Genomic DNA, 19,319 nt, shown 5'->3' on the forward strand with positions numbered 1-19,319 from the left:
ATCCTTCACTGTTTCCCCCAGAATTTAAGTTTAATAAATCGTACGATTTCCGGTCACTCGAGGCTCCAGACATTAATTCCAGACAAACCCCCGATTCTCCAGCGTACGTTACACCGGGGGGGGGGGAGAGAAAATACTTCTTTTAAGTTTTGGTTGATAAAATATGGAACTGCACAAACCTCACTGCAGAGTCCAGCTTCAGCTCCAGAGGAAGGAGGTCACTCTCAGGGCAACATCGGACTTCTGATCTAATCTCAAACCTGACTGGGGGAAATTAATTTATGGGAAAACAAACTGTCCCCAGTGTCCCCTATCCCCAGTCTGCCTGAATAGCATCATGTGTAAAGGTGTGTGTGTGTGTGTGTGTCAGTGTGTGTTGGAGTATGAGAGAGGTCAGATCTCCCTCAGGCTGGTGTCGATGGAGGAGGTGAATGAGGTGGTGTGTCACATCGGAGTGTGTGTGCAAAGGATCTGTCCCGCCCTGTCTCCTGTGTAAGGACACACACACACACACACACACACACACACACACACACACAGAGGAACATTCCAGATGTTGAGGACTCTGTTTAGAAGTGTGTGTGTGTCTCAGTAAGGTGATGAAGAAGTTGTCCATGGAGCCTCCGGAGAGAATCGTGACTCTGCAGAGCATCTGGGAGACTCAGAGCTCAGGAGAACCTGGACCCTGCGGTATGTACACACACACGCACGCACAGTTTGTGATGGAACACTAAAATACTCAGACTATTTCCCTGTAAACTGTTACGGTCACATGTCACGATCAAGAACACACCCACGCTCTCAAGCTCCTAGTGCTCAAGGTGTAACAATCCAGCAGCTGTCAATCTGATGGGGGGGAAAAAGAAACTGTGTGTGTGTGTGTGTGTGTGTGTGTGTGTGTGTGTGTGTGTTCCCACAGGTGGATTCTCTCAGCAGTACAGGTGTGTGTGTGACTGGCTTGGCTTACCTTACAGAGAAGAAGTTCAGTGGGTCAGTGTGCGCACACACACACACACACACACACACACACACACACACACACACACACAATGAGGGGACCTGTTCATGTCCCTGTCTCCTTAAACTGTTTTTTGTTCTTGCCCTTGTCAGGACGTGGACACGATTTATCTGACGCAGGACACACGTGAGCTGAACCTTCAGGACTTCTGTCACCTGGAGAACAGGTACAGCGGCGCCGAGTGATCTCTGACATTCAGTGATGGAGAATAATCACAAGTTTGGTACTCGCCACGCTGTGATCTGATCCCTGATGTCACTGTAATGATACTGCAGTGTGGGTGGACCTGGTTTAAGGACACGCCTAATCTCGGGATGTTTGTTTGTTTGTTTGTTTTAAACAGAGATTTGGTAGCAATAATCGCCGTTCTGGAGTTTAACCAGTGGTTCACCAAACTCACGACAAAGGACTATAAACTGGTGAGTGACGCAGTCGTCCTGTTCCTGAGAAACCGCAGTGCGACCTGATCTCCTGTGTGCTGAAGCTCCGCCTTCACCTCCGACTGTTTCAGAGCCGTCAGAGCAGCTGTGATCAGAACAGTCAACATCGGCTGATCAATCACAGTCCAGTATTCACCAGCACCGGGGGGCAGTGAACGAGAGATACAGACAGAGTGAGAAAGGTTGACTGATGTGTTGAGAGACTGATGCAGAGAGAGAGAGAGAGAGAGGGAGATGCAGTGAGACAGATGCAGAGAGTAAGAGAGAGGGAGATGCAGAGAATAAGAGGGAGAGAGAGTCAGAGAGCAGGAGATGCAGTTAGACATGCAGACAGATGGAGACAGATGCAGAGAGAGCGAGACAGGTGCAGAGAGTAAGAGAGAGAGTAAGAGAGGGAGATGCAGAGAGTGTGAGCAAGACAGGTGCAGAGAGAAAGAGAGGGAGATGCAGTTAAACAGATGCAGAGAGCAAGAGAGAGAGACAGGTGCAGAGAGTAAGAGAGACACAGGTGCAGAGAATGAGAGAGAGAGAGAGAGACAGGTGCAGTGAAAGTAAGACGGTTGTGTTGATCCCTTGAGACAGAGAGAAAAGCGAGACAGATTGAGAGAGAGAGAGATGAGGACGTGGATGTGGTGGGTTTACAGAAACGGAGCTGCTGGTTGTGGGTGTGGTGAAGATGTGCTGTCGGTAAAAACTCTCATGTTTATTTCGGAGTCTTGTAGTCGGAGTTTTTTGTTCCTCAGGAATCGCAGAACTAAAGCTGTGGTTCAACAGAAAGGAAAAAAACCCTGTTAATCCGAGTGGAAACCTGATTACTGAGAGAAACGGAAGGCGAGACGCTGAGGGAGCGGAGCGTGATGTTTCCTCAGGATCAGGAGGGTTCCTGCAGCTCACTACTGAAGGAACAGGGTTCCACAGAGTCGAGGGACAAAAACCTCATGAGAGAAGATTCCGGAATGAGCCGTGTCGCGGTGTGAGAAACATTCGGAGGTGAAATATCAGAGCCGGGTTCAGGTTCTGCTTCTCGTTCTTTCAGTTCTACAGATGATCTGTTTAAACAGAAAGCAGCCTTTGTGTTGAACTGATGGGATCTGAAACTGTGTGAGAGACGTCTCGACAGTGGGCAGAGCTTCAGTCACACGAGAAAATTAATCAACACCAGGCGAGAGAGTGTTGTGAGCAAATTTATATCTAATCTAATTAACGTATGAGATGATATCGGAGGAGGAATCAGGGTTCAGTTTCAGACTTCTGGACGTGGAATCAGATTTCCTGACTCTTCTGACAAAAAAATAATTTTGTCTGTGTTGCTGAGGTTTTGTTAGATGAGGATCACTCTGATGATTATGTACTTATGGAGGTGTGTGTGTGTGTGTGTGTGTGTGTGTGTAGTCTGCAGACGTGTGTGATCAGATTTTGAGAGTTGTTGCCCGTTCCAGTCGTCTGGAGGAGCTCGTCCTGGACAATGCAGGACTCAAAACGTAAGGAAGCGCACACATTGGTTTATTTTTGGAAAGATAATCCCATGGGATGTGATCACACTCCCTCCATCCAGTCAGAAGTGGGGAGAAGGTCTGACTGAGAAACTGAATAACAAGGCATTTTTAATGAGAAGATGATTATTGTGTGTGTGTTTGGTCTCTGCAGGGATTTTGCCCAGAAGCTGGCGAACGCGGTCTCTCAGAACGCCAGCTCAGGACTGCACTCACTCAACCTCGCCAATAACCCTCTGGAGGACAGAGGTAAAGACGTGTCCACTCTTCAAACCGGCTGTGTTCCAAATTCCTGCTCGCGTCCCCTTCTCGTCTCTGTGCTCATTTAAATGGAGGGGGTGTGCTGTGGGGTGTGCTGTGGGGTGTGCTGTGGGGTGTGCTCCTCATCATGATGATGGTGTGTTTTTCAGGAGTTGCTTTTTTAGGTTCTCAGTTTGCAAAACTCCATAAAGGCCTCAAACACCTCAACCTGTCCAGAACCTCGTTATCTCCCAAAGGTAATCACCTCACCTTTTCATTTCATCATCGATTTAATTCATTAACCGAAAAAAAAAAATTCAGTCACATGACCATTACGTCATCACATCATGACATTCAGGACACGACAGCTGCACGAGTAACTGAAGAATTCCAGTGAAGTGAAATTAATTAAAATAAATGCATCAAACATGGTTAAGAGCAAAAGTTTGCACACCCTCAGGACAAACTGGAAATAATCTCATCTCATCTCATTATCTGTAGCCGCTTTATCCTTCTACAGGGTCGCAGGCAAGCTGGAGCCTATCCCAGCTGACTACGGGCGAAAGGCGGGGTACACCCTGGACAAGTCGCCAGGTCATCACAGGGCTGACACATAGACACAGACAACCATTCACACTCACATTCACACCTACGGTCAATTTAGAGTCACCAGTTAACCTAACCTGCATGTCTTTGGACTGTGGGGGAAACCGGAGCACCCGGAGGAAACCCACGCGGACACGGGGAGAACATGCAAACTCCACACAGAAAGGCCCTCGCCGGCCCCGGGGCTCGAACCCAGGACCTTCTTGCTGTGAGGCGACAGCGCTAACCACTACACCACCGTGCCGCCACTGGAAATAATTTGTGTGATTATTTGGCTTTCAACTCCATACAAAGAGATTTTTCAGTCAGTCGTAGCATATTTCGTGTGCATTTGTTATTTACTATATAACTCACTCACTCACTCTCCGTTTTAAGTCAGTTGACACGTCAGACCTGTGTATGAGAATACTTCATATATGGAATTAAATTTGAGTGCAAAAGTTTGCATCCCCTTATTAAACCTGGATTTCAAAACAGTTTATAAAGTTATAAAATACAATACGAGAACACACTCGTGCTCCGGCCACTTTAATAGGAACGTGTTGTTGGTTCCAAGATCCCTGTTCTTGGCTGCAGGAGTGGAACCCAATGTGTTCTTCTGCTGTTGCATGCTGAGATGCTTTTCTGCTCACCACAGTTGTAAAGAGTGATTATATGAATTACTGTATCCTTCCTGGCAAGAAATCTCGACCCAATCTGTCCATTTCCCTCTGACCCTCTCTTATCAACAAGGCGTTTGTTTCCACCCACAGAACTGTCGCTCACTCACTCAGTGTTTTTTGTTTTCTGCACCATTCTGTGTAAACTCTAGAGACTGTTGTGTGTGAAAACCCCAGGAGGAGATCAGCAGCTTCTGAAATACTCAAACCAGTCCATCTGGCTCAAACCAACACCCAGACCACAGTGAGAGAAAGTCACACTGTGAGATCAGTTTTTCCCATTCTGATGTTTGAACATTGTGAGCATTAACTGATTTGTATCTGCGCGATTTGATTTGATGCGATGCGTTGTGCTGCTGTCGAGTGATCAGCTGATTAGAGAACTGCAGAAAACAACAGGTGGATGTAGGGGTGTTCCTAATTAAGTGAAAGCCTGTCTCTGTCCTGGGAAGCCAGTTCTACATCATGAATAATTTCTTCAGAATGACTTCACGTCTGTCGCTGTTTGGACGCCTGAGTAATCGCTGCTTGCTTATCCAAGTATTGATCTGTGGTTTCCATGGAGATGTCTGTACTTTGGTGGACTGGAAGTCATAAAGGCCTCGTGTGTATATCTCGACTTGAAACCCTGTCAGAGAACAGGAAACTGGCAGCGGTGAGGTTTAAAGTGCTGCATAAATCATTCTGACATGCGGCGTTTGGCCGGTTCTGATCAGTCCTTTTATTAGGAATTAAAAATAGCTGTGCCGCATTTCACTCGTTTCTGAGGCTGAAGAGAAATGAGGAAGAAAATAATGTGACGTTTCCAATCTGGCCATCTTTGTCTTTTTTCATTTCTTCAGCTCACTTTTTTTTTTTAAATTTCCTTTATTCATCAAACAGTAATTATTCATTTCTACTCACGTTGTGTTGTGATGTCGAAATGGATCAGAATTTCTCCTTACGCGTTTGTTATGATGTCGTATTTCGATAGCAGACGATTCCAGGCCACTTTATTCCAGGTCAGTTTTGGAAATCACAGGTCTGAAGTTGAGTGAAATGATTTTAAAAGTGTGCTTTTTCATACAAGTTCTGCCGCTCGCTTGTGAGGGTGTTATATAAGACAGGACACGCCCACTAACGAGCAGCGTCATGCGATCCGAGGTTCAGAGTCACTTTAAGGAACAATATCGAGGTCTGGAAAGTTCTATTCAGCCTCAGAAGTCAATGTTTGATCTCTTTTGTGTGCTGCGATGTGATTGGCTGCCAGCACTTCCAGAATCTTTAACACACTACAACACAGTGAGCTGGAGGTCACGTCTTCACCCATCTGGAGCTTGTTTTGATTGTACCTCCTGGTCAACTGACACATTATTTTGTGTGTGTGTGTGTGTGTGTGTGTGTGTGTGTGTGTGTGTGTGTGTGTGTGTGTGTGATTTAAGGGGTGAACAGCCTCGCCCAGTCGCTGAGTGCGAACCAGTCCATGCCCAGCACGCTCAGCTACCTGGACCTCTCAGGGAACCTCCTGCGTGGAGACGACCTCTCGGTGAGCATGCCTTTACTTCTGGTTCTGCTGAAGATGCTGATGATTCTCTCACTAGCAGCTGGCTGGTCTCGACTTGGTGTGACAGGAAACAGGAAGTTGTCATGTTCAAAATTCTGATGATGCTCTACGTTTGGAAAGATTGCAGTTCCTCACTGGGAGCCTCAACTCCCAAAATCGCTCAATGGACTGTAGATATTAAAATTTGTATAAGCACGTGCCAGTGTTTAATTGAGAACCTTTAAGGGTCTTTCTGGTTCCATGTAGAACCCTTTAAGGAAGCTCAGAACCCGTCATCATCCAGTAGTGTTTCTGAAAGTTCAACTCCTGACAGGGTTTTGGGATTAAGAAGAAAATAACCAGCAATAATTTTGAGCTTATGCTGCATATTTACCCAGTTCATCCATCCACCCTGAGAACAAAGGGTTCTCCAAGGGTTCCTGAAGGTGACATGAGATAATTATGGGTTCTTGGGACCTTTTTTGGTAATTAAACACTCCTTGTAGGGTTCTCCATAAAGGAAGAACCTGAGAAACCTGAAGAAATCAGTTTTGGTTGTGCCCATCCACCAAATGAAACCAAGGTACACTTGTACCCCTTTTCCACCAAATCAGTTCCAGGGCTGGTTCGGGGCCGGTGCTGGTTCACAACTCGTTCAACTTGCGAGCCAGCTGAGAACCAGTTTGCTTTTCCATAGCTCGCGGTGCTAAGTGGAGCCATGTCATTACGTCACTGTATACGTCATTATGTCGCTGTATATGTCATTATGTCGCTGTATACGTCAGTTACGGCGCTACGTTTACGTAAACCTTGGCGCGAATATCAAAACAAAAACAACACGGAAGAAGAAGCAGCAGCAGCAACAACAATAATAATGGATGACTTCGCATTTGTACAGCTGCTTCTTGTCGCTTAAAAATGGCGATCTTTCGTGGTCTTGTTATTGTTGTTGGTCTTAACAACTCCCCCCCCCCCCCCCCCCCCGGCTGACGTAAGCGGTTCTTTCCTCTGGCCCAGCAGAGAGTTGGTGCTAGCCTGGAACCAGTTTTTCTGGCCCCAGAGCCAGTTCTTTGTCAGTGGAAACAGAAAACCCGGTTCCAAACTAAGCACTGGCCCCAAACCAGCCCTGGAACTGCTTTGGTGGAAAAGGGGCATTAGTTTCCTGAAAAGGTTCTACTTGGAACTCTTTCTGATCGGAGTACATTTTTGTTGGGTTCTACAAAGGACTTTGGAGTAGAACCCTTAAAAGATCAAAAAGTGTCTCTGAAGGGGTGTACATATTTAAGTGTACAATGTAGGAAAAATAGGGTTCTTTAAGGCTTTGTTGGATAATTAAGAGTTCTTGGGTTCTGAAAAAAGTGTTCTACTTGGAGAATTATTTCTGATGAGAGTTAACCTTGAAGTGTTTCTTCAGAGTAAATCTTTTGAGTTTATACTTTTAGAAAAAAAATGTGTTCTTTAAGTGTTTGTTGGTTGGACATGAGGGTTCTCGTCTTCTGAAAAAGGGTTCTACTTGCAAACCCCTTTGTGATGAAACATGCTGTCGTAAGAACCTTTGTAAAGTTTGTGAAGAACCTTTAGAAGGGGTGTACATTTTTAAGAATGTACACTATATTCTGGGACGAAAGGGTTCTTTCATGGTTCTGTAAGCGTTCTTTGGACACAACGGGTCCTTGATTTCTAAAAACCCTTTCTGAAAGAAAAACATATGATGATAGGGTTCTTAAAAACAAATTCTTCTTTTCTGCTCCACTCCGTATGGTTCTCAAAAGATGCTTTTTATTTGCACTTTCTAGGGTAACCTCTAGAGAGAGTGAACACACTTGGGGGGGTCTTCAAGGGTCCATTAACAATCCAGTGGGTAATCAGGTCCTTTAGGGTTCTCCAGAAGGACAGCTGAAGAATGCTGAAAGGTTCTAGCTGTAAGAAAATGACAAAACCAGAGCTGAAGGTTTTAATCCGCCAGGTTGACTTTTTCTCTAGATTAATAATGTCATTCTGAAGTTCTCATTTTGTTGTCCAAGCTCAAACCTTCAGTCATGTTCTCGAGCACCAGACCTCACCATCACTTTGTTCCTGCAGCATCTGTATCACTTCCTCGGCCAGTCGAACAGCCTGAGCACGCTGGACCTGTCCAACTCCGACTGCTCGCTCGACTCGGTGAGACGAACACACCTCACTCATGCTGGTTGAACTCAGCTCGCAATTCATTAGGGTTCCTGGAGCTTGATCAGTCTCTAAAGCTGATCTGATCATCAGAGGAAATGAACTGGTTGATGAAATAAATGATGAATTCTGCACCTCTGTTTTAGTTTTCATCTCATTAATGTTAAGTATATTTTAGTCATGAAGGTGTGTGTGTGTGTGTGTGTGTGTGTGTGTGTGTGTGTGTGTGTGTGTGTTGTAGCTTTGCTCTGCTCTCCTGAAAGGTTCACTGCAGCATCTCTCTGTTCTCAACGTGTCCAAGAGCGTCTTCGCTCACAGGTGAGCACTCGGGGATTTTTGTACTTGTTACTTATTCAGATTAATTCACCGTGTGATTCTGGAACGTGTGTGTGTGTGTGTGTGTGTGTGTGTGTGTGAGAACAGGAAAGGTAAAGATATTCCTCCTGCGTTTAAGCAGTTCTTCAGCAGCGCAGTCTCCCTCAACACCATCAACGTCTCTGGAACCAAACTGCCACCTGAGGCGTTAAAGTAAGGCTGAAAATCAGCACACGTCATATTTAAATCTCCAAAAGTCTCTTTTTGTGCTTGAATCTCCATCATTCATCGTTTCTGGGTAAAACTGCAGCCGTTTATCACCTCAGCTTTGTGTGAAGTCGATGTCCATCATCACTCGACACGCTGAGACGAAATTACAGCAAATTTAACAGTGATTTATCTTCGAGTTGCCAGGCGACTCGACATCACTGCAGCAAAATGGCTTTTTTTTTTTTTTTTTTTTTTTTAAATCTCTTGCCCAAATTTTGTTTGATGAGTGAGATTATCATCACTTCTTATCATTTCACATTTCTTGCCAAAATTGCAGCTGTTTCGGTGGCGTGAGGTTTGATTTTTGATGAACCTTCTCTCCGTTTCTGGACAATTGCTCATATTTTCATCATTTGTCAAGAAATTGAGCCTTTTAGCCCAGTTTCAGGTTTAACTACCCAGGTTACCACCATCACGGACCGTTTCTGGTCACAACTGCAGTGAAATTTCAGTTCGTTGGCCAACTTTTAAAAAACAAAAACAAACACACACTCAGATGACGATCACACGGATCAAATCTGTGATAAAACATTAAGTTTCCTTTTCAGCAGATTCCCCGGTCATGGAACAGTTCTGATAGAAATTGTCAATATTTTGACATTTATTCCTGTTTGATGAACCGGATTATTCTCATTACATTTTGTTGATTGTTTTCTATAAGTGAATAACCAGCTCATTACCGTAACGTCTCTCTAAATCTGTTGAACTGCATCTGCGTGGAATTTCTGACCATATTTTATGTTTCCAGTCAGACTGTCGTCATCCTGCATCATTTTATTGCTAAATTCTTCCAAATTTCATGTATGACAAGCCAAATTGCCATTGTTTCTGGCCAAATTTGAAGCACAATGACCTTTTACCACCACCACATCAAATTTTATTCTTTATTAGGCCATAATTAAAGCTGAAATTGTTCATTTTTATTTGATTCGTTGCATGATAACCACTGACCCATTTCTGAGACATGAGGCGCTTTTGGAGGAAGTTCTCCTAGTTTTGTGGATCTGTACTCGCACAAAACGATCGTAGTTCTTCGAACACCGTTTAGAGGGTCGTGTGTAGCTCCTCCTTCAGGGGAGGGTCTCTCCCAGCACACCAGGAGCCCTGAGTGATGTCGTCAAACATGAGTCAGTGCAGCACCAACAACCAGGATTTTAAAAATTCTATGTTAAACGTTTGTCGTGTAAACAACGGCTCTTAACGTTAGGTTTTTTTTTTAATGGGGGACAAAAAAGCACGGACAAATGGAGCGACGGTGAAGTCCAGGCTTTATCGTGTGTAAATGTCATGGAAGAAACGCAGTGTGATTTTAACGCATCGAAGCAGGATATAAAAATCTTCTCTTGTATTTCCTGCTCGTGTCACTTCAGTGTTCCGACTGATGGTGAGAATACAAACAGAAAAAAGTCCATGAAGGTGTGTGTTGTGTTTCTTGGGGAGATCCCCCGGGGCGTGGTTCCTCTCAATGAGTCCTGAGAACTGTTTAGTCTGAAAGCACTGAAAATCAGAATTTCTGTCAACAGTTTTTGAAATGTTAATATCGCTAAGAATTTTTCTCCCAAAATGTCCCTCCTTTTGGACCTTTTTATGTTTGAGTCAAGTCACCACCATCTTCACCATCACCTTCATCCTCACCAGCACCACCATCATCTCTGCTCATTTCTGCCCAACGTTCCCAGTATTTTTGCTATTTGATTTCAGGTTTGGCCAAACAGATCACCAATCCTGACAAACTTGCACATTTAAAAACATTTTTTTTTTTTAATTGAAAAATTTAATCAGCCAGATCTCTATCACTCAGTGTTTTGGACCAAAACTTGCAGTCAAATTCACATCATGTTTGAAAGTCACCAATTCTGACGGCAAACTGACTGGTTTGCTGCAGTTTTTATTTTTTTGACTGAGCAGGTTCCAGTCACTGACCGATTCTAGTTAACTGGTTAACAGTTAATTCACAAACAATGAGTAAACAATTAATTTTTGAATCGGATCTCCATCAGTCCTGACTGAAACACACCGTGGAGGTCTTGTTTCAGCTCCAGCAGAATGCCTGATTTTTTATTTATTTTTTTATTTTTTTTATTATTATTGGCCAATGAGATCACGGCTCCTGACTGATTTTTGGAGAAATGTTGCAAACTTGCACGTGTTTCTCAACAAGATCATTTTCTTGTTGGTTTCTCCATTTCTGTGACCAAGTCTAATTGTATGTGCATGTGTGTGTAGAGCGCTCCTGCTTGGCCTGGCCTGTAACCCCAACCTGAAAGAGGTGGCACTGGACCTCAGCTGCTGTGAGGTGAGAGACTCCGATAAAGACACGTTGCATTTATTAATTTCTTCATTTTCACAGAAACTTTATCCAGAGGATCAGATCTCAAGAAATACGTTCCTGTTTATTTGTCACAAGTACACTTGAGCAGAGCAAACTTCCTCCTCTACATTTAACCCAACTGAAGCAGTGAAAACACACACACACACACACACACACACACACAGCTCTGGGCAGCTCTGCTACAGCGCCCGGGGGGCAGCAGGGGTTCGGTGCCTCGCTCAAGTGCACTTGAGCCATGATCTAGAGGAAGGGGAACAGCGTGCTGTTCATTCACTCAACTCCCCTCACAGTTCCCTTCCAGTCCTGAGAATCAAACCGCCAACCGTTTAGGCCCAAGACTGCTTCTCTTACCGTCAGCCCATGGCTGTCCCATTGAAAACAGATGAATGAGTTCTTCTGTTTGGTTTTTTTGTTGTTTTTATTTAGAAATGGAGAAAGATAAAAATGTTCGTGTTTCAGACTTGGACTGTTTGAAGGGCCACAAAATAATAATTAACATGAAATGTACAAGATGCGTGACACGAGTAATGGGGAGTAATTCAGAGGAGGAGAATTTAAATATTTAAAAATGATTGTGTGTGTGTGTGTGTGTGTGTGTGTGTGTGTGTGAGAGACCTACAGAAAAACACAAGTGGAAAATTCTGACAATTTCTACACACGCGCGCGCACACACACACACACACACACACACACACACACACACACACACACACACACGCCTGACGTTCCTCTGGGAATTTCTGCATAATGAGACCCTGCAGAGTGTGTGTGTGTGTGTGTGTGTACACATGATGCAAGATCACACTCTTATCGCTGTAGCTCAAGACAGATTCCACCACAAATTGTGCCACGAAGCGAATTATCACTGACATCACTGCGACTGCGCATCACAGCTGAAGCCTGTTTGATCAGTGTTCTGTGTGGAAACAGATTTCAGTTTCATTCATGTTTTTAATGACGCTGTACTGCCTGATTGTTTACTCGTTTGTTCATTTATTATTATTTATGCATCACATTTCCTTTTGCCGAGCATGATGCGAGAATTTCATTTCTCCTCCAGTAATTTCCCCTCCTCCCTTTCCCATCATGCATTCTAAAGCTTGGCCACTGTGTAAGTACACACACAAGTAACTGCATGAGTTACAACACACACACAGTCTAAAGTTACAGCTGACTGGTCCAAAGCGCTGACACTGGAGTCTCCTTCCATAACCGTGACATGTAACAGATAAGATAGATAAATATAGATTGATTGATTCACCTGATCAGATTTTATCTGTTGTCATGGTGGCTGGACCCGTCGTCTCTCAAAGATCTCCTGATGTTCTTCAGAGTTCTGTGTTCATGAGTTCAGACCTCAGTATGCATCAAGCACAGATGACATTGACCTGACGTAGCTGCTGGGGAAACGGAACGCCGTGGTCAGTCGTACACTCCTTTTGTCATGGAAATCGTCATGTAATTGTAACAGCGCCACCTGCTGTGGGTTTACGTTCACGCAGCCCTCGCACACGTCGTCTCTGCATCATGCATACTGACGCCTTTCATCTTTAGTGTAGTGTACCATGTGTGTGCGTGTGCCGTAGCCTCCTGTGATGTTGCAACTCGATTCCTTTTGGCCTGAAATACATTTACGACACGTTAACGAGACTTCGTGTCAGTAACATTCACAAACGGCTTCCATCGACACTGTTCACAGGGCTCCTTGGCCCGTTGGAGAGTATTCGCTTCTTTCAAGACGCTTCAAATGTTTCTCTTCCAGATCTTTGTCTTGCAGGGTTCTCCGTTTCTATGACGTCTGATCATAGTGTTTTGTTGTGCCACTGATTAGTGTGTTTACAGCGTGTTGATTACAACCCCAAATCAGAAGTTGGGACGGTGTGGAAAGTGTCAATTAAAAAAAAAAAGAAAGAAAGCTGTGACTTCTAAATGGACTTTGACTTGAATTTCATTGCAGACAGAACCCAATGAACCCGAGATATTTCATGTTCTGTTGGTCAACTTCATTTCATTTGTTAATATCCATCCTTTCCTGCATTTCAGACCTGCAACACATTCCAAAAAAAGTTGGGACGGGGAAATTTAGGCCGAGTAATGAGGTGAAACAATTAAATAATAATGATGTGATGTGGGCGGCACGGTGGTGTAGTGGTTAGCGCTGTCGCCTCACAGTAAGAAGGTCCTGGGTTCGAGCCCCGGGGCCGGCGAGGGCCTTTCTGTGCGGAGTTTGCATGTTCTCCCCGTGTCCGTGTGGGTTTCCTCCGGGTGCTCCGGTTTCCCCCACAGTCCAAAGACATGCAGGTTAGGTTAACTGGTGACTCTAAATTGAGCGTAGGTGTGAATGTGAGTGTGAATGGTTGTCTGTGTCTATGTGTCGCCCTGTGATGACCTGGCGACTTGTCCAGGGTGAACCTCGCCTTTCACCCGTAGTCAGCTGGGATAGGATCCAGCTCGCCTGCAACCCTGTAGAAGGATAAAGCGGCTACAGATAATGAGATGAGATGATGTGATGTGAAACAGGTGACCGTAATCATGATTTGGTACAAAATCAGTCTCCAAGGAAGGCCGAGTGTTTGAGGAGTAAAGATGGGCCGAGGATCTCCAGTTTATCAACAAAGGCGTGAGAAAATTGTTTTTAAACATTTCAGTAATGTTCCTCAGAGAAAGATAGGAAGTGATTTTGGATATTTCATCCTCTACAGTGCTGAATATCATTAAACCATTCAAGGAATCTGGAGGAATTTCGGTGTGTAAAGGGCTCAAGCCTAATCTGAACCCCCGTGATCTCCGATCCCTCACTGCATCAAGAACCGTCATTCATCTACAGCTGATAGAACCACATGGGCTCGGGATTACTCTGAAAAGCCTTTATCAAGCTACAATACAGTTACATCCACAAACACTGATTCAAACTTTACTGTGCAAAAAGGAAGCCTGATGTTAACTGTGTCCAGAAGCGCCGTCGACTTCTCTGGGCTCTGAGGCATCTGGGATGGACCATCACACAGTGGGAACGTGGATTGTGGTCAGAATCTGTATTTCAGGTCTTCACATGACAAAGGCGTGGCTGTGGAAGAAGAGGGCGTGTCCCCTCTGTCCCCAATAGAGAACGTGTGGAGAATTTAGAAATGTAAAAATACGAATGTGACGCCGCCGAACTGTTACACACCTTAAAACCTGTTTGGAGGAAGAACGGGACAAAAATAACACCTGAAACACTTCTTCGCTTGGAGTCTTCAGTCCATAAACATCTTTTAAGTGTTGGGAGAAGGAACGGGAACATTATAAAGTAGGGAATGGTTGGCTTTTTTTTTTCTGGTTTGGGGTTGTAGAATCGGTGTGCGTTGGTTAGAGTTGGTGTGTGTTTACGGTGTGTTTATTTGAATCAGTGTGTTTTCTCTTCCAGCTTCGCTCAGGAGGCTCACAGATCCTGGAAGGCTGTATCGCTGAGATTCCCAACATTTCCAGCCTCGATATTTCTGACAACGGTGAGTTCCAGACATGCTGATAACAGTCTCAGTTTTTCCTCCTTTGTTTCTAAAACCTGAAAACCCGACTCTGGGTGATTAGTACACACTCATGTAGTTTAAACATATCATCTACGTACTGAACGGGAAAAGTCGGCTCTCAGTTTAAACCCTCATCTGATTCAGTGTTTTAGTCTCATAGGATGAAGATCAGGTGCTACGAGTGTGTGTTTGAATCTTCACCATCTTTTGTTTTGATTCCTCTGGGGATTTATTCGGAGCTGTGCTCATTGCTAGTTGAGGAGGGATTAGTGTGAAACGGTTTAAATGTTGGATAATCTCTGCTGCTAATTAAAGTGCTGATAAACGGTTTGTGAAATGCTGACCCGGGGACTTGTGAGTTTCGATCTCGGCAGAGGCGCTGTTGAGCCTCCGAGCAGGATTACTAACTGTCTTCTCAAAATCACGTTATTAAAGGAGATGTTTATCAGAGGATTTAAAGTATTAATGATCCTTGTCCAAATGAGTTGACTGTGTTTTCAGCTTTAGCAGGAGCTCTGATTAACACCATGACGTCGTATATTTACACTCAGCTTTCCATTTGGAATTAACATGCTGAGACGAGCAACTGAAAAAATCTTTTTTTTTTTTTTTTTTCCCCACATTAACATAATCGAGTGTCATTTCAATTAGTGTTAATTGTCGCAGCGTGTGATTAATACACAATAATAATGACTACTGCAGTGATAACAGCTGTATCAGGAACTACAAGCACAACAGGAACAGCTGTAATGACTGGTGTCATATTGCACTTTTTATCGTCTCAGGAACAACTGCAGGAGAGACACGACGATCAGAACTGCAAAGATAGAAACTGCTGTAGCGACAATAATAAGTTATGAGGACTGTAAGGAGGACAGCTACAATAATAATAAACACAACTACTGTCATGACCTATTAACTACAGTATAGATGATAATTGCAGGAACATGGATATACAGTGGGGAAAATAAGTATTTGATACACTGCCGATTTTGCAAGTTTTCCCGCTTACAAAGAATGGAGAGGTGTGTAGTTTTTATCGTAGGTACACTTCAACCGTGAGAGACCGAATCTAAAAATAAATCCAGAAAATCACATTGTATAATTTTTAAATAATTAATTTGCATTTTATTGCATGAAATAAGTATTTGATCACCTACCAACCAGCAAGAATTCTGGCTCTCACAGACCTGTTAGTTTTTCGTTAAGAAGCCCTCCTATTCTCCACTCATTACCTGTATTAATTTCACCTGTTTGAACTCGTTACCTGTATAAAACACACCACAATCAGACTTCACCCTCTCCACCATGAGCAAGACCAAAGAGCTGTCTAAGGACACCAGGGACAAAATTGTAGACCTGCATAAGGTTGGGATGGGCTACAGGACAATAGGCAAGCAGCTTGGTGAGAAGGCAGCAACTGTTGGCGCAATTATTAGAAAATGGAAGAAACTCAAGATGACTGTCAATCTCCCTCGGTCTGGGGCTCCATGCAAGATCTCGCCTCGTGGGGTATCAATGTTCATGAGAAAGGTGAGGGATCATCCCAGAACTACACGGGAGGACCTGGTCAATGACCTGAAGAGAGCTGGGACCACCATCTCAAAGATTACCGTAAGTAACACACTACGCCGTCATGGATTAAAATCCTGCAGCGCGCGTAAGGGCCCCCTGCTCAAGCCAGCACATGTCCAGGCCCGTCTGAAGTTTGCCAATGGCCATCTGGATGATCCAGAGGAGGCATGGGAGAAGGTCATGTGGTCAGATGAGACCAAAATAGAGCTTTTTGGTATAAACTTCACTCGCCGTGTTTGGAGGAAGAAGGATGAGTACAACCCCAAGAACACCATCCCAACCGTGAAGCATGGGGGTGGAAACATCATACTTTGGGGGTGCTTTTCTGCAAAGGGGGCAGGACGACTGCACCGTAATGAGGGGAGGATGGATGGGGCCATGTATCGCGAGATTTTGGGCAACAGCCGCCTCCCCTCAGTAAGAGCATTGAAGATGGGTCGTGGCTGGGTCTTCCAGCATGACAATGACCTGAAACACACAGCCAGGGCAACTAAGGAGTGGCTCTGTAAGAAGCGTTTCAAGGTCCTGGAGTGGCCTAGCCAGTCTCCAGACCTGAACCCAATAGAAAATCTTTGGAGGGAGCTGAAATTCCGTGTTGCCCAGCGACGGCCCTGAAAGATCTGGAGAAGATCTGTATGGAGGTGTGAGCCAAAATCCCTGCTGCAGTGTGTGCAAACCTGGTCAAGAACGACAGGAAACGTCTGACCTCTGTAATTGTAAACAAAGGTTTCTGTACCAAATATTAAGTTCTGTTTTTCTACTGTATCAAATGCTTATTTCATGCAATAAAATGCAAATTAATTATTTAAATCATAGAATGATTTTCTGGATTTTATTTTTTTTAGATCCTGTCTCTCACAGTTGAAGTGTATCTACGATAAAAATGACAGCCCTCTCCATTCTTTGTAAGCAGGAAAACTTGCAAAATCGGCAGTGTATCAAATACTTATTTTCCCCACTGTAACGTATACCGAGTATAATATGATGTAATGGTGTTTAGATAAGGAGACGTTCCATTCCAGAGAGAGAAGCATGCAGGGGTTTCTTTTGTTGTTGTTAGATTTATAATATGAATAGTACAGTTATAAAACTTCAGTAATGGATGTCTGCGCTCTGTTATTCAGGTCTGGACGCAGACATGAGCACACTGCTGGTGTGGCTGGCCAAGAACCGCTCCATCAGGCACCTGTCCCTCGGCAAGAACTTCAACAACATTAAATCTAAGTGAGAACCACAGAACGAGGGAGGGGATGAGTGTACGTGTGTGGGGGGGGGGATCGATCGGTGTGTGTGTGTGTTGAGGGATGAGTGTAAACAATTTTACTGGACATAATAATCAGTATCGTATAGATGAGGGTAATAAACAGTAATTGTTTTGTTATTATTATGATTGATATTCATCTTTTTCTGTAGTTTTGGTTTTAATGTATTTAAATACTACTTTTTAAAGGCCTTTAACTGGAATTAAACTGGAGTTGAAAGTGTTCTGGGTTGTTTGTTTGTGTAGAAATCTGGCTCCGGTCCTCGATAACCTCGTCCACATGATCCAGGAGGAAGAATCGGTGAGAGATTTGAGCACACTCGGTTTCCATGTCATGTGTTTTACATAATTTATAGCAGAAAATACTCGTATTAATTATTTAATTTTTGTTGCATATTTATATGTACATCACACAATATTATTTTGTTTCTCTGTCTCTCTCCCTCCCTCTCTCTCTCTCTCTCTCCCTCAGCCCCTGACGTCTCTGTCTCTGGCCGACTCGAAGCTGAAAGCGGAGCTGAGTATTGTCCTGAACGCTCTGGGCAGTAACGGCTCTCTGACGCGAGTGGACATCAGTGGGAACGGGATGGGCGACCTCGGGGCGAAGATGCTGGCGAAAGCGCTACAGATTAACAGCAAGCTCAGGTGACGAGTTTAAACACACCTGGGTGTATCTGTGGGCGTGTTAATGGGTGGAGCTTGGAGTTCTAATTTTTCTTTTTTAAATTGAACTGCAGAAGAACGTGATTGAACAGGATATTCAGATTATGTTCAGACCAGATGATGCGTAACCATGGCAGCATGGTGTCGTATATTTTGTGATGATCTCAGAAATAGAGAAAATGTTGAAATGGAATTTTTTTGATAATGCCTGCGTTTTAATCAAGTGTGTGTTTCTCTTCAGGACAGTCATCTGGGACCGAAACAACGTCAGTCCACAGGGTCTACAGGACGTCGCTGCAGCACTGGAAAAGTACGTGTGGATAATACAGTGTGTGTGTGAGAGTGTGCACTGCAAAAAATGATATCTTAGCAAGTGAAAATATCTTGAAAATAGTTGAAACGATCTAGCATTTCTTATTAGAAGAAAACAAGACACCAATTTTGAGATTATTAAACCTAGTTCTAGATTGCAACCAACTTATTCTAAGATGTCTTACCAAGTGTAATTATCTGACTGCACTGGCAGATTATTTCACTTGATTATAGTCTAAATGTTCTCAAATTTATTATGTTTTTCCTTATATTAGGATGGCTAGTTTTTGCAGTGTGGAAATATCAAGTCCATGGTTTGGGGTCACAAGCAGGGCAGGGTATCGGAGTGTGTGAAGGGGCGTGGCAGGAGTGGGAGACTGGGAAGGGTTTTTCATGGCTGGGCAGAAACGAGAAAGATTGTGGCAGAATGTTGCAAGACTGAAAAGGGCGTGGCAATACTGGAAAAGGTTTAGCTGGACAGGAGAGGGTGTGGCAGGAATGGGAAGGGTGTGGTTGGGTTTGGCAGGCTGTGTCAGGGCGGGGCAGTGTTCAGTAATGGTGCATTTTTAATGAGAGAATCTGTTTCAGTGGTTTGTTTATTTTTTAAGTAGTTAGATCGTTAAAGTGTCATAAACGAGTCACTGAGAAACATGAAACAGTTAAATTTAAAATCTGGAAGATTAAACAGTGTGGGTTTGTGTCTCGTGTCTGTGAAACCCACACCGTTTCTCATGTCTCTGTATAACGTACACTGATAACGGGAGATTTGGTAAGAGTGGAATGTGAAATATTCATACACAGATCTCTCTCTCTCTCTCTCTCTCTCTCTCTCTCTCTCTCTCTTCCCTCCTCATTTTAATCTCGTTTGCATAGTGAGCACTGGAGTGCTGTGATTGGCTGCCTGCTTCATGCTAATCTCTGAGAGATGATTAATTATC

General features: G+C 44.0%; 1 protein-coding gene across 2 annotated transcripts in view; it reads left to right on the forward strand.

Moving 5' to 3' along the window:
• Positions 1-19,319, forward strand: part of LOC132886369 (F-actin-uncapping protein LRRC16A-like) — a 67,392-nt gene that overhangs the window by 24,744 nt on the left and 23,329 nt on the right. For both annotated transcript variants that reach the window (XM_060920943.1, XM_060920944.1), the window contains exons 5-22: positions 371-492; positions 593-690; positions 920-990; positions 1,111-1,184; positions 1,362-1,437; positions 2,851-2,939; positions 3,106-3,200; positions 3,362-3,448; positions 5,878-5,981; positions 8,061-8,138; positions 8,386-8,462; positions 8,568-8,672; positions 10,956-11,025; positions 14,468-14,549; positions 17,270-17,369; positions 17,653-17,707; positions 17,879-18,051; positions 18,311-18,379. In XM_060920943.1, coding sequence (XP_060776926.1) covers positions 371-492; positions 593-690; positions 920-990; positions 1,111-1,184; positions 1,362-1,437; positions 2,851-2,939; positions 3,106-3,200; positions 3,362-3,448; positions 5,878-5,981; positions 8,061-8,138; positions 8,386-8,462; positions 8,568-8,672; positions 10,956-11,025; positions 14,468-14,549; positions 17,270-17,369; positions 17,653-17,707; positions 17,879-18,051; positions 18,311-18,379 — 1,625 coding nt within the window. The remainder of the gene's footprint in view (positions 1-370; positions 493-592; positions 691-919; positions 991-1,110; positions 1,185-1,361; positions 1,438-2,850; positions 2,940-3,105; positions 3,201-3,361; positions 3,449-5,877; positions 5,982-8,060; positions 8,139-8,385; positions 8,463-8,567; positions 8,673-10,955; positions 11,026-14,467; positions 14,550-17,269; positions 17,370-17,652; positions 17,708-17,878; positions 18,052-18,310; positions 18,380-19,319) is intronic.

Source organism: Neoarius graeffei, chromosome 5, assembly GCF_027579695.1.
Source record: "Neoarius graeffei isolate fNeoGra1 chromosome 5, fNeoGra1.pri, whole genome shotgun sequence".
NCBI classification, from domain to species: Eukaryota; Metazoa; Chordata; class Actinopteri; order Siluriformes; family Ariidae; genus Neoarius; species Neoarius graeffei.